General features: G+C 45.8%; 2 protein-coding genes across 3 annotated transcripts; both read right to left on the reverse strand.

Annotated features, from left to right (window-relative positions):
• Window positions 1–1,341: 1,341 nt before the first annotated feature.
• Window positions 1,342–9,814, reverse strand: eftud2 (elongation factor Tu GTP binding domain containing 2). The gene is made up of 28 exons (XM_037256913.1): window positions 9,691–9,814; window positions 9,058–9,176; window positions 8,823–8,985; window positions 8,589–8,667; window positions 8,330–8,405; window positions 8,170–8,235; window positions 8,069–8,104; window positions 7,905–7,995; window positions 7,758–7,840; window positions 7,516–7,682; window positions 7,319–7,443; window positions 7,190–7,253; window positions 7,007–7,097; window positions 6,805–6,940; window positions 6,566–6,693; window positions 6,224–6,417; window positions 6,032–6,143; window positions 5,808–5,948; window positions 5,618–5,719; window positions 5,457–5,539; window positions 5,224–5,310; window positions 4,379–4,505; window positions 4,193–4,280; window positions 3,971–4,089; window positions 3,632–3,726; window positions 3,414–3,567; window positions 1,713–1,820; window positions 1,342–1,631 (listed from the first exon to the last, which is right to left on the reverse strand). The coding sequence occupies exons 2-28, from the start codon at window positions 9,163–9,165 to the stop codon at window positions 1,536–1,538; spliced, it is 2,919 nt and encodes a 972-aa protein (XP_037112808.1). The 5' UTR covers window positions 9,166–9,176; window positions 9,691–9,814; the 3' UTR covers window positions 1,342–1,535.
• Window positions 9,815–10,292: 478 nt separating this feature from the next.
• Window positions 10,293–13,212, reverse strand: phospho1 (phosphoethanolamine/phosphocholine phosphatase 1). Of its 2 annotated transcripts, none has more exons than XM_037255523.1 (3): window positions 12,667–13,212; window positions 12,302–12,362; window positions 10,293–11,900 (listed from the first exon to the last, which is right to left on the reverse strand). In XM_037255523.1, the coding sequence occupies exon 3, from the start codon at window positions 11,854–11,856 to the stop codon at window positions 11,098–11,100; it is 759 nt and encodes a 252-aa protein (XP_037111418.1). In that variant the 5' UTR covers window positions 11,857–11,900; window positions 12,302–12,362; window positions 12,667–13,212; the 3' UTR covers window positions 10,293–11,097. The 2 variants fall into 2 exon arrangements, with proteins under 2 accessions (XP_037111418.1, XP_037111417.1); XM_037255522.1 differs by having other exon boundaries at window positions 10,293–11,993; window positions 12,667–12,851.
• Between the last annotated feature and the right edge of the window lie 37 nt (window positions 13,213–13,249).

Below are 13,249 nucleotides of genomic sequence, written 5' to 3' on the forward strand. Positions count from 1 at the left end.
TTATTTGAGCGACAGACAGAGACAGAGACAGATAGATATAGATAGACAGATAGATAGATAGATAGATAGATAGATAGATAGATAGATAGATAGATAGATAGATAGATAGATAGATAGATAGATAGATCCCGAAAATTATTATATTTGAAAATTATTTGAGCGACAGATAGACAGATAGACAGATAGATAGATAGATAGATAGATAGATAGATAGATAGATAGATAGATAGATAGATAGATAGATAGATAGAGATTCTTGAATATTATACTGCTCCACTTCAAGTACTGCATACAGTAAGTACGTATGTAAGGAGTACATGGAGAGGTAAAAGATGTGTAAAAAGACTGATGAGGTGGTGGAGAGCAGATGGATAAAGGGGTCCATCTTGGCCCTGAACACACCATAAGAATCTGTCTTTCTCAACCATGGTCTATATTTAGCACCGCATGGGACCACAGATTGTAACAAGCGCTCGGGGCCCTTCAATGTTCAGACCGGCAAGAACCGCCGCCATCCGTCTCACGGCCCGCGGCCGGGAACGGGCCACGACTCACGCCAGAGTGCTGGAGGAGGACGAGTGACGGGGTCACGTCAGCTGAAGTCAGCCATTTTCTGTTTAGGGTGAAGGGCCCTCAAAGACATACGGTGGTGGCTTGAGTTTAATTTGTTTCGTGGCTTGTTGATTGGATGGATTCTTGTTTTGTATAAAAATGTCACCAGCTAGTCTATCTCAGTCACCGACAGGATAGTGGGGTGTCATGGTGGTAGTCTAAAGTGATAGAGTGAGTCGCTCTAACACCTTCTCAAGTCCCGTGACGGCATGTAAACAAGTCCATCCATCAGCATCACGTGCCTTCAGACGATGGCAAGTCTTTAGTGGACAAGCCGGTTAAGTGGACAGTAGCTCTGTAGCTCGCATTTTAAAAGGACTCCAAAACAAAGTATCAATATTTATATGTACATTGCAAGTCGTGTCGCCTCCGTGTCTTCACTGTCATGTTGCATCACTCTTGTATTTTCTTCTCAACTTTGGCCTGGTCCGCGCCTGCCTCCACTCATTCGTCAGCCTGTCCATCAGTCACGGCCCACACAGTGTCACGAGCCGACACGCAGATCACCGCAAAAGTCGCCGCGGACGTGACTTCGTGACATTTGGTCGAAAAGTTTTTAGCCGGAGAGGAGCTGCTGACCAGCAACTGTCGCTAAATGTTTAGTTTGTTCTTTTTTTTTTTCTTTGTGAATATTTGTTGTGGTTATACTTCACCAATCTTACAACCTGACATCAAGACAGAGATTTTATTGAGGGGGAAAAAAAATTAAACAAAATTCAAGTACAAAGATTTTTATTTGAATTTTTATTATTCAAATCAACAGCATGTTCTTAAAAAACGTTTTTTGGGTGTTTTTGTGTATTCTACAACAACAGTTTTATCGAAATACTAAGAACCACGATGAATGTATATTTACCAGGATGTACATTGATTTGTGTATTAAAAAAAAAAAAAAAAAGTTTTCGCCGCAGTGTAGTTTGCACTCACATGGGGTAATTTAGCACCACGTCCTGCTTGGCCAACTCCAACAACATAGGATCATCGAAAAACTTGCTGATGCTTACGTCCTCGCTCAAACCCTGCCACACAAACGATACAAAGTGTCAGTTGTGAAAGGCGGGGAAGAAAAAAAGCAACAGAAAGAAGGAGAAGAGGCTGACCTTGCGCCGTCGGGTCTTGATCATGAACTCTCTAGCCAGGTGGGGGGCAGGCTGAGGCTCCAGGGGTCTTATCACGATGCTTTTGTCCAGCGGGTCGCCGGGAACAATCTGGAGAACACGTTACAGCTTTTGAACTTCGCTGCTCCCTTGAGTCACGAGTTTAATTTTGTTGTGTGAACCAAGCTCAGAAAACAATCTACCAAATCAATTTTCCTCACGGAAACAAATTCACACATTATATCACAGGACAAAGATGATGACAATTTCAGTCTTGCCCAAGAAGCATGTCCGCAAGATACATTTGCGTGGTCCACTAGAAAAATTTCTCATGAGTATCAAGCTGAGAGAAGAAGAAAAAATCCGTCAAATGCGAAAGATGCTTGGCGGTCCTGCTGAGTGGACACCTTTTATTTTTTGGTGTTTTTTTTTTTTTTTTTATCTGCTTCTCATCTGATTCATTGGTGAGTGTGTGGCGCCACTGCCACTGACTCAGGAGCGCATCCATCACGATGATGGACGCAAGACGTGTGACCAACGTTGGCATCGATGCAACGTTGGCAGGTTAAGCAAGTTTCCCCCCCCCCCCCCCCCCCCCAAGCTGATTTGGCTGATGAATCGTGCGAACCACAAGCACGTCATGAGCCGCATTGTCAGGTAAGACTTTCTTTCCCATGAGGCTTCTTCTTGTCTTCCTGTAAAACTTCCTCTGTCCATAAATTGGCTTTTTAAATTATGAGGTGTAGTATCGGAGTTGACGACCTAAATGACTGAGTGATTATCTCGCAAGTAAGCCACGAAAAAACTGAAGACGAGTTTCGTGGCCTCAGGATGAGACAACACATGGGGAGGAAACCGTCACTCGAAGAGGCTGAAGGCAAATCAACAGATGGACGGAACAGTAAGTTGACATCGATTACAAGCCGGCACTGGCAGACCACCAGCGCACTAACGAGTTTAATGGGGGCAAACAGAGTGTCGTCCAGGGGAAGCTGAATCAATACCGGTCAGTCTGTTCTGGTCAACGTTGTGGCGGTGGCAAAGATGGACGCCGAGTAAGTAAATATGTCATTATGCTAGCTAGCGATGATGTGAGTGGCTGCTGGAGGCCATCGGGCGGATCCACGAGGGACAAGGACACCGGCTCGCGGCTTGGAGGGATACATCATTCCTCCGGGACGGCGTTATTTATAGGATATTTTAGCTTACTATTAAAACATGAATTGTGGAGAAAGAATGCTCATATTTGACTGGAAAAACAAACCCCCGTCAAATGTTCTATTGTAAGCTTTCAAGTGAACATCATAAGCAGTTTTTATTACCGCACGCTGCTACGGAGGCGTTCAGGTGCTAACATGGCGCCGTCGACGCGGCTTCCCGATGAAGGACTTTGCCATAATAAGCACTCATCTCATCTAAGTGGAGCTTAACGTCGGGCGACAGCCGCTGAGAGCGCGCTCAAACACGTGTCGGACATGGCAGTCCGAGACGGGGCTTAAATCTTAATGACTCAACACTTGCTGCGCATCAGCGGTGATTGAGACCGAGCTGCGGACGTGATGCGGGCAGCGCGGCGGATTTTTGTTGGCTGCTTCTGCGTACATTGCCGCTTCAGTTCGCTGCTGTTTGAGACTGATCGAATGGAGCAAAGCTGACATTCATGTCTTCTCGACGCTTAAAAGTGATTCGGTGTTTAATTCCTACCTGCCAGTGGTGAAAGACAGACAGAGCGAAGGCCTGCCCCTGAGTGTGCGTGCGAAGGTCGGTCTCGAAGCCGAATGAGTCAATGGCCGGGATGAAGGCCTTGATGGTGTAGAGGGGAGAGCCCGGGATGGGCGCATCTTGCGTGACGTGGCCTCTGTAAAACGACAACGGAGTGAATCCCGGCTCTGCGGTTCAAAGTGCTCGGGACGGACACCGACCTCCTCCGGGCGAGCACCGTGTAGACGGCGGAGACGCAATCGGCCGGCGCCTGAACCTCCACAAAGTAGTACGGCTCCATCAACCTCGGGGTGGCCTGCAACGGACACAAAAAGAACCAGAACAACCTCGGTGAACACGCGGCGAACACATCCATAGGTGGTCAAAAGGAAACGAGGAGACCGGCCAAAAAGTGTGAGCGAGAAACGTCACGGCGCCGCAATTAAGGAGCACGATCGTCAGCGAAATGCAAAGTGTAATCAGGGTAATGGAACATTAAAGAAAAGTCTAATGGCAGACGGGAAAGCGGGTTGGGGCGGGGGTTGGGGCGGTGAGCTCACCATGAGGAAAGCCGAGTACACCACCCTCCTGGCGGTCGGGATGACCTGGCCCCCTCCACGGTGCAGCGGCTCCTGAGCAATGACAGCGTCCAGGATCTTGAACTTGACGTTCCTGATGGCTGAGGGAGAAGAAGGTCAGAAAAGACATTCGCAAAGGCATCCATGTTGAAGACTCCAAAATATCTCCATGGTTGGTTGGCTTTAAAGCGAGATGGTCCTTACGTTCGTCGCAAAGCGGCCCCTCCCTGGTGCCCCACTGGAAACCCTGAACGATGCTGTCTTTCACCGAGCCCAGCAGCGCCTTGTCCACCTGTCAAGTGCAAGAATTGACTCAAAAAAAAAAAATTGCAACATTGTCACAACATCTGATAAATACTATGACTCATTTGCTTCCACGTTAATTCTGACCTCCGAGGGCAGCGTGTCGTCCACCAGGATGTTGGGCCCCGTCGTGTCGGGTCCGAAGGCCCAGATGGACCTGGCGGCCAGCAGATCCCAGTCGTACTTTGCCTGGAAGAAATCACCCAACCTCTTCCTGAAGGAGGAGAAGAGAGGAAGCGGTTAAGAAAGGTGCTTTGCCTCAAGTGTCAGCTGCAACATAAAGGAGATTAGTTGATTAGGGGTTAATGGAAGAGGAAGCGTTTCGGTCTAATGGGGTGTGAAGTGTCGCTTTTGCGGTGGCGTCGCACCTGCACGGGCACACACACGCACGCACAAGCACACACACTTTGTACCAAAGGGATTCCAAATCTCATGTGTGCTTTCAGAGCATTTTCAATTAGCGTAAGTGATCCGATCAATAGCGAGGAGGCTCTTAAAAAGAGCTCCAACGTTCTTTTCACCAAACACAGCACATCTTTTATTTTCTGTCCAAATATTCCACAAGAGAAATGCCCCATAAAACAAATCATTGAATTCAATTTAATTCCAGGAAAAAAAAACACACTCGGCTGGATTAAAAGTCAGCAGGCTGTGGCACGCCATTTAAAAATTAAAAAGAATATGAAGTCGTTTTTTGAGTATCTGACGTACAAGTGACTGTGCTGCATTTTTCCATCATGACATTTAATTAAAAGACCAAATGGTCACTCCTGCGTGCCTAGGCATTTATCGGCCGCTAACTGAGGGATAAAAGAGAAATATGGCGCCCTCTCGGGAGCCGTTACGCAAATGTCTTGCCGTACGACTCAGCTGTTTTAATTCAACGCGTGCTGATGGGATGTGCGCAAGCTACAAGATGGCCGCCGTCATACCTGTTCCAAGTGATCTGCACCACCTCGTTCTCTATATCCTCGGCCAGCCCCTTCTCCAAGGGCTCGGCGATCATGGTGATCTTGTTCCTGTCAATGGCAACGCACGGTTAGCTGTCAATCACTTACTTTGACACCAGAAAGGGAGGAGGGAGTTAGGCCAACACTAATGGCGACGTTTATTTAACCCTCACTGGCCACGAGATCCAGCATTGGAGCGTGAACCCAATACTCACTTTTTATTCGGCGTCTCAGCAAAACACTTTAAAGACGACGTCTCCACGACCGTTTCGCAGAAGGTCACCACCGGGTCGGCAACCTACGGACACGAAGAGATTTGTCTCAAAATAAAAGCAAAAAGAACCCTGGAGCTATGTCACAACTGAATCTCAATTACTTTAATGTCAATCTCAGAATACATCTTGCGCAGGTCGTGCATGACACAGTCCAGGTAGAGCTCCCCTGTGCCCAAAATGACGTGTTCTCCTGACTCCTCCACCTATGAAAACGTACACAAGAACACACATCAAGCACAAAGCTGCTCCATCTGGAGACGCCGGCGGAACTACTTGACTAATGTGACACACCTTTGTGGTGAGGGAGGGGTAACTCTTGTTGACCTTACGCAACCCGTCCAACATCTTGGGCAGCTCTGACGGGTTAACGGGCTCCACTGCGATTTTGATCACAGACGCTGTGTTGAACTTCAACGGCCTGAAAATCTGAGCCTGAAGCGAAAGCAAGAAGTTGATGGTGACATTGGTTTGGATTTAAGCTTAACCGCCGGTTGTTAGCGTCGGCGGAGTCTGACCTCCTCGTTCCCTCGGGGCTCTGTGATAGTGGCCGTTTTGACGATGGGCTGGTCACATCCCTCGATGAGCACCCAGTTGCCGGCTGGGACTCGATTCACTTCAATTTGATATCTTCAAAATATGGAGCAGGTGGGATTTCATTCATAAGACATCGACTCCAACTTTAAAAAGTCAGAATCCCCGAAACGCACCTGGCGACGGAAATCCAGAGCCGGCCGACGGTGCAGACTTGGGAATCCTCCTCATCCTCCAGGGTGTAGTTCTCGCCTAACACCTTGACGGGCTGGCCCGCCTGGATGGTTCCGCTCAGCACGCGGCCAAAGGCGTGGAACTGAACGCCGTCCTCTGTGCTGTACATCTTGGTGGTGTGGCACATCAGAGGACCCTGAACAAGGGGATTGCAAAGAAAGGCTTAGGTTAAATTATTTAAAGATGTTTGATGTGCTTGTATTAAAATTCTGAGGAATCTTGCGCTTTTTTTTTTTTTTAATGTTTCTATTTTGCACCTTTACAAATCGCTCATAAAAACTCACTTCAGGGTCACACTCAGCCATGGCCTCCCCTAAGTCAGAGTCGAGACCTCCAGTATAAGTGTGCTCTATCTTGTTCCGAGCGCCCTCCTGTGGTGAGGGGATGTGCTGCACACACATGTCCACCAAGCCTGCAGAGACAGGTCATAAATATGACATATTGTTACCCTGATAGAAGCGTGGCTTATGTTTGTCACATTTGACTGACTTTCTTTTTTTTTTTTTTAAAAAAAGCAGTGTACCAGTAAAGTCTCCAAAGAAGCGGTTGCACACCAGCCTCAACAGTGGCCTGATATTCAGCTTCAGTTCTTCTTTGCTCAGGTGGACCCCGAGTTCATCCAGAACCCTGGGGAGGGACGTGTCCACGTCTCCCACCACCTAAACAAAAAGACGGCTTTAGGAAAATTGGACCTCGTGGGCTTTTATGAGGATTTTGTACCCAACCTGTGAAAGGATTTTGTAGAGTGGCTCTAGGACAAACTCCACAAAACTGCGCTGGGAGTTACTGGTGGGAGCTTTCTTGGTGAACTTGTGCCTAAATGACACACATACAAAAACATACACACACACACACAAAAGACTTGAGAAAACGTATCTTTAAATGTCAAATATTGTGTAAACACTCACGTTTTGGGGTTAAAATAAATGTCCCCCCAGAGTCTCTTGGAAAATTCAGTGTAAATGACATCACCTGCAAATAAACACACACTCATAAGAAAGGAGGTTTGTTCGAGTGTTGGTGTGCAGTCATCTCACCGTAAGTGTCTGCATAGATCTTTGCAAAGGAGCCCAGGGTGAAACAGATGCTGTACTGGGAACTAGCAAAGCACACGTTGCCCAAGAGAGGAGAAACCACCAGGTTCTCATCGGTGGAGTATGTGCTGGAGGGGGAAAGCGGCGCTAATGAACACGCCGCGACGTCACGGGATGTTTAGAGCGCGACGGCCGCTTACTTAAGCAGACCGTTGACTTCGTCCACAATGTGGCGGAGTTTGTAGTAGGCGTCCGTGGGCGGCAGCTTGAGCTCCACGATGAGCCGGTCCACCTTATTGATGCAGATGGTGATGGCCATGCGCTCCTGGACGGCGTGCTTGATCAGCCGCTCAGTGTTCAGCATCACCTGCGGTCCAACAACACTGTGAGTCATGTGAACGGCTCCCAAAATGGCTGCCACCGGTGCGGCATGACGACGTACTCCTTCGGCCGCGTCGATGAAGAGGACGATGCCGTCCGAGATGCGGATGCTGGATGTGACCTCATCTGAGAAGTTGACGTGACCTGTTTGGGGAAACGGAAGGTGTTGACTATTTGATGGTGATGTCACAATATGAAGGTGGAGTACCTGGCGTGTCCATGATGTTTAACAGGTAGGATTTGCCTCTGGAATCAGGCAGCACCATTGTGACAGGCGTGCTCTTGATGCCTACGCCTCTCTGCGAAATGCAAACAAAACAATATTCACATTCATTGTGACACGGGTTCATTTTTCTAAAATGTCACGCTCACCTCCTGTTCGGTAAAGAGGATGTCTGTGTACCGGAGCTGAAAGGATAAGCAAGCCTGGTGTTAGTCTGCAGTCATTGCAGTCATACGGATGGCAAACTCACATCTATGTCATCTCTCTTCCTGATCTCCGGGTGTGTTTGCTCAATCAGACAGTCCACAAAGCAGGTCTTAAAAGAAAAACAAAGACATGTTACGTCGGGTTTGTCTCAGAGAGTATATGGTTGTTTTTTTTGGGCACACAGATGGCGAAAATAATCTCACCTTGCCATGGTGGAGGTGACCACACAAGGTGACGTTACGGATCAGCTCAGGACTATCCATTAGGTCGGCGAGGAATCTGGTTGAAGGAGTTGAATGACAATTAGAGATGACTAAAGCACATGCTGACAAATATGAGCATTTTCCAGAATAGAAATCTTTCTATATTTCTTTATTTACTCTTCCTTCTTCATTATACTTTACGGCAATAATGTTTTGAGCTATTTGTACAATTGCTGCAGCCTTAGCTGTCATTACTCACTCCATGTCGTAAACTGTAGTTGGTAATTCCTGCTCCATCAGGGTGAACTGCTTGTGTCGTACTGGCTTGATGATGGGCTCTGATTGGACGGCAAGAGAGGAATGTTGAGTACATAAAACGATGGAAGAGGTTGAAATGAATCACAAAGTATATTTACATGCCACTACAACCACAATAACAAACCCCCCAAATGTTGGTAAGTCAAAATTGAGCATCAAGTCTCTCATCTCTAACCTGTGAGAGGTTGCGTGTCCTCCTCCTGGACGATGGTTTCCACTTCTGGCCCGTACACCTCCTCGGCAGTCGGATAGTACTTCTTGTCCTCATGCAGTACCACTTCCATGCCGGGCACGTCCTCGTCGGCATCGGCCGGCTCATCATCATCTTCCACGTTGCCCTGCACCAGAAAGAGGACATGTTATTGCAATACTGTTTGACACATTCTATCAAAACAAGAGCAACACAACACCTCATCTCCATCTCGGTCCTCTGCATCCAAGTCGTTCTCATCATCATCGTCAGAGTCAAGCTCTGGGCCAATGTAGTTGCCAAATTCGTCGTACAGATCAGCCTCCATTTGACAGAGAACTTGGCCAAGAAATTTATATTGTTAGTTGAAAAGACATCATATAAATACCACAATGACGATGTAAACAGATATATGACAAAACTGAAGCTCGAATACAAAAAAGACTCTCTAAATTTTAAATACAGACACATAGTTTTCGGATGTGTCATCCGACCAGGTAACCAAAATTTAAACCTTAATTTATGAAGTCACTGTTACTCAAGATAATGTAACCTTACTATGCGGCTAATGCTAATTCAGCTTCAGTATTTTTCTTACATCACAATAGAGATGTAGTATTCACTCGTCAAATAAGTATGCGTCATTTCCATTTCTGAAAAGGTGCAGATATTCCCCCCCCACATTTCTGAATTTAGCGAAATATGATTTCAGTACACAATTAGCATCCTAGCCGGCTAGCGAGGTAAAGAATGAATGACACCCGAAACAACGTTAGCGTTACGTTAAGGTTGTAATAGAGCAATGCTAGTTTTCTTCAATGAATTTATAATCTAATTGAGAAGGCATATTTACCTGTATTCTGCTACAGCAAATGAATGATGCACAAAATTATAAGTAGAAATCCGTTTAGCTCCTAGCAAGTTACTCTTTTTCCAAATAGCGCCATGCGTATGAAACGCCACTTCCGGTCTCTTATTTTCTTCGTTTGCTAAAACAGCGAATAATCACTCTAGTGTACTCACTGTCGCCCCCTTCATAACGAGTGGTGCGTTACAGAACGCAGACTATTATTTTGAACGTAGGGTTAGGTCTTTTTTTTTATACAGTCATAACTTAATGTATTTTGAATAATATATTTTTTTTTAAATAAGAATGGCTGTATGCAAAACGTAATAATAGTAATTTGAGAATACAAATAATTTTGTCATAATTGTATAGCCTACTGTACTTGAACATGCTACATACTCTGTACTACACTTAACCACAATCATTTGAAGTGGGCTTTGGATAATACTGAAATAAATTATTTTGGGTGGAATGTACATAAATAACTCATCATTTGTACTCTAGTATTTATGAGAGGCCGGTCTCAGTCATCAATGTCAGGGCCTATTATTTTCTCCCCGTCCAAACCTGATCGCTGCTGAAGGTTTCACAAATAAAAACACACACAGTTTTAGTTGATGGCTTTATTTCCGTATTGCTGCTGGTAACAAGTTTCTCAAGTAGACGTTAGCCTACAGAGTAAAAGACACAAAACACTGAGAACGCGTACAGTACATATATAAAATATTTGAAAAGAAGCACCTTGGTAAAAGAATATTTCTGCAGGACGACTGCTTTAACTCAAGACACAAGACAAACATTTAACAGGTATTGCTATCAGATAAGATACACACATTTAAGAGCTTTGTATTGATCGTTGAGGGGCAGATCTTGAGTGCCCCTGCGCCATGAAGGCCAAAAATACAAGGACATGATAGCGAAACAAACATATATGACTTGAATGACCCAAAACAATAATATTATTGCCTTCAATGTTGTTTCTGGTAGGCCGATTACCTCTTCTGGGAGGATACAGGGACAAATAATTTAAAAATATTATATATCTTGTCTTCATTTATATCATTTTCTGCTCAGTTTTTCATTAATGTGCTCTAAAATGGTCAAGTAAATGTCGATTTATTAAGGACGGGCATTTAGGTAAATTGCCTTGATAAATTAATAGGGAAAATTATTGATGCATTGTTAACATTTTTGACTTGAATAGCTGGTTTTATGTTCTTCTTTGGAGGGCAAACTATTTAAAACGAACTCAATAGCACCTCTGCTGATTGCACATGAGTAGTGCACTCCAACAATTATTTGCAACGACTATGGTTTTTAGTTTTCAGTTTTGTTTTCGAGACATTTTGTGCTGATTCCGTATCTGCCCCCAGTGTAACTAATCGATTACAATTTCTGTCCCAATTCACGGCCTTACTCGTTCACAAGCTTCCTAAGGCGTTGGACCACCTCCTCAGCGGAGGTCCAGGGCGCCGTCACTGCTTTGAATTCCCCTGGCATGGCCTCGTGGATTTCAGTAATGAGGCGATGCATGGGGAAGTCTCGTCGCGGGAAGGCCACGTCCCGGGGCCCCATGGCGAGCGCCGGGCAGAAGTCGTTGGCACCATCGCCCACGTAGAAGACTCTCTGGTATGGGCGGCCCCTCTCCTGGGTCCGCCGTACGACGTACTCCCGGACCACCTTCTGCTTGCACATGTTCTCGGGGCAGCGTGGGCATTCGTGGGAGTGGAAGGGCCTCAGCACCAGTCGCCCGTCTCTGTTGAAGTTGGCGGGGTTGGAGAAGATGCGATGGAAGACGGACCGGGCGCCGGATCGCCTCAGCCAGGACTCGATAAAGAAGGTGTTGGAATCCGACACCAGGACCACCTCGAAGTCGTGCGGCGGGCGGTTACGCAGGAATTGGAAGAGCGCCATCATCCCCGGGGTGGAGGGTAGCTTCTCCATGACCATGCGGAGTTCACTCTCGGTCACGCCCTGTTCAGCCAGATAGGCCAGCACCCGTTGCATGTACTCGTTATAGTGGCCCGGTTGGTACGTGTCCTTCAACCAGGTGGGCAGATGCTGGTTGGGCGCCGCCTGCACCACCGAGTCGTCGCTGTCCTCATCCACGATGGTCAGGTCAAAGTCAAAGAAGATGAGGAAGCGCTTGTCTGGGGAGATGCGAGAGGCCATCCTGCTTTCGCCGCGGGTTCGGGAGCCGATGGGCTCCTCCTCGCCTGGGGGTTGAGGTGGGAAATAACAGCAGTTGAAGAACGAATCCCCCATGACTGTCACACCTCGTTTACTGCATCCCACGCTGAGGCAGGCTACTGAAGGAAAACATTATTACTTCAAAATAATTGAAAGATGTTTATGTTTTTAAAATAAATTCTATAAATATATAAATTAATGAAATTATTACCCCATGGTATTTTAGTTTAAATAAACTTACAGTAATTTAATATGATCAAATAAATTGCAAAGAATCTAAATTTGTGCATCAGTTCATGCAGTCACTGCGCTTCCTTTACATGGCCGCTAGAGGGCAGTGTTATTAATCTCACTCGTATAAATTCATCTAATTACCCGGTGCCTAATAAAGTGACCCATTCAAAAATGTTATTTTTCTTTAACTCACTATTGGGAAGTGTGCGTCGTGGGCAAAAATCAACTGCCGGGCGTCCCTTCAAGATGTCCGCCTGTAATTTTTAAGGAAAATACACATAATAAGAAACAGGGCAAATACGTTACACAGAGCCCATAGGATGAAAATAAAATAAGAACGTAAAAAAATAAGTGGTTGTATATTAATGTGACGCAAAAAAAAAAAAAAAAACTTCAGCATACGCCTTTTATGATTTCCCATGCATCATAAATTTCCTAATTAAATATTCAAAACACTATCGCAAGCGTGCAAACCGGCTTTTAAATCATTTGAAATATTTGACCTAATTTCCTGAAAATGTTTGCTGTTGCGTATTTAAAAAAAATACAAATACATACTTGTGTGGGTCGGCAGTCGTTTTGAGGTTCGGTCCCGTCGCATTGAGAGGAGAGCGAGGAGTTCGGGTGGTTTTATGGGACACCCGAACGCGCCTCCGCGTGCACGCAGCGCCGAGTCCGCCCTCCCATTTGCTGTGCGCGTCCACGTGCATTTTGTCTGCTGTTGTAGAAATTGGACTTTACTGCTAGACTTGACTAAATTGGAAATACACAACCCAATGAAGTCTGCTTTTGACCAACCTACAAGACTGGTCTAGTCTACTCTAAACTAAGAACTGGTCTAGTTTAGTCTGCTTTAAATGAAGAACTGGACTGCTAGACTGAAGACTGCATGCTGGGTTGTGTACTTAAAGATAACCAAATTGGATGACTATACTCTAAACTGGACAAAAGTAGAAGACTAGAAAGCTAGACCTACTACAATGAGTTCTGAATATTTATCAAAATCAAGGTTAATGTGGGCCAGTTTAAGACCCGGCAACATTTCCTCTTAAGTGTGTCGTCTCATTACGACCATTACAGCAACAGAACAACTCGCAGCTGGTTGCCTGCATCGTGCTGATCCAAAAGGGAAAAGAAAGAA

This window comes from Syngnathus acus, chromosome 8 (assembly GCF_901709675.1).
Source record: "Syngnathus acus chromosome 8, fSynAcu1.2, whole genome shotgun sequence".
In the NCBI taxonomy this organism is placed as follows: Eukaryota; Metazoa; Chordata; class Actinopteri; order Syngnathiformes; family Syngnathidae; genus Syngnathus; species Syngnathus acus.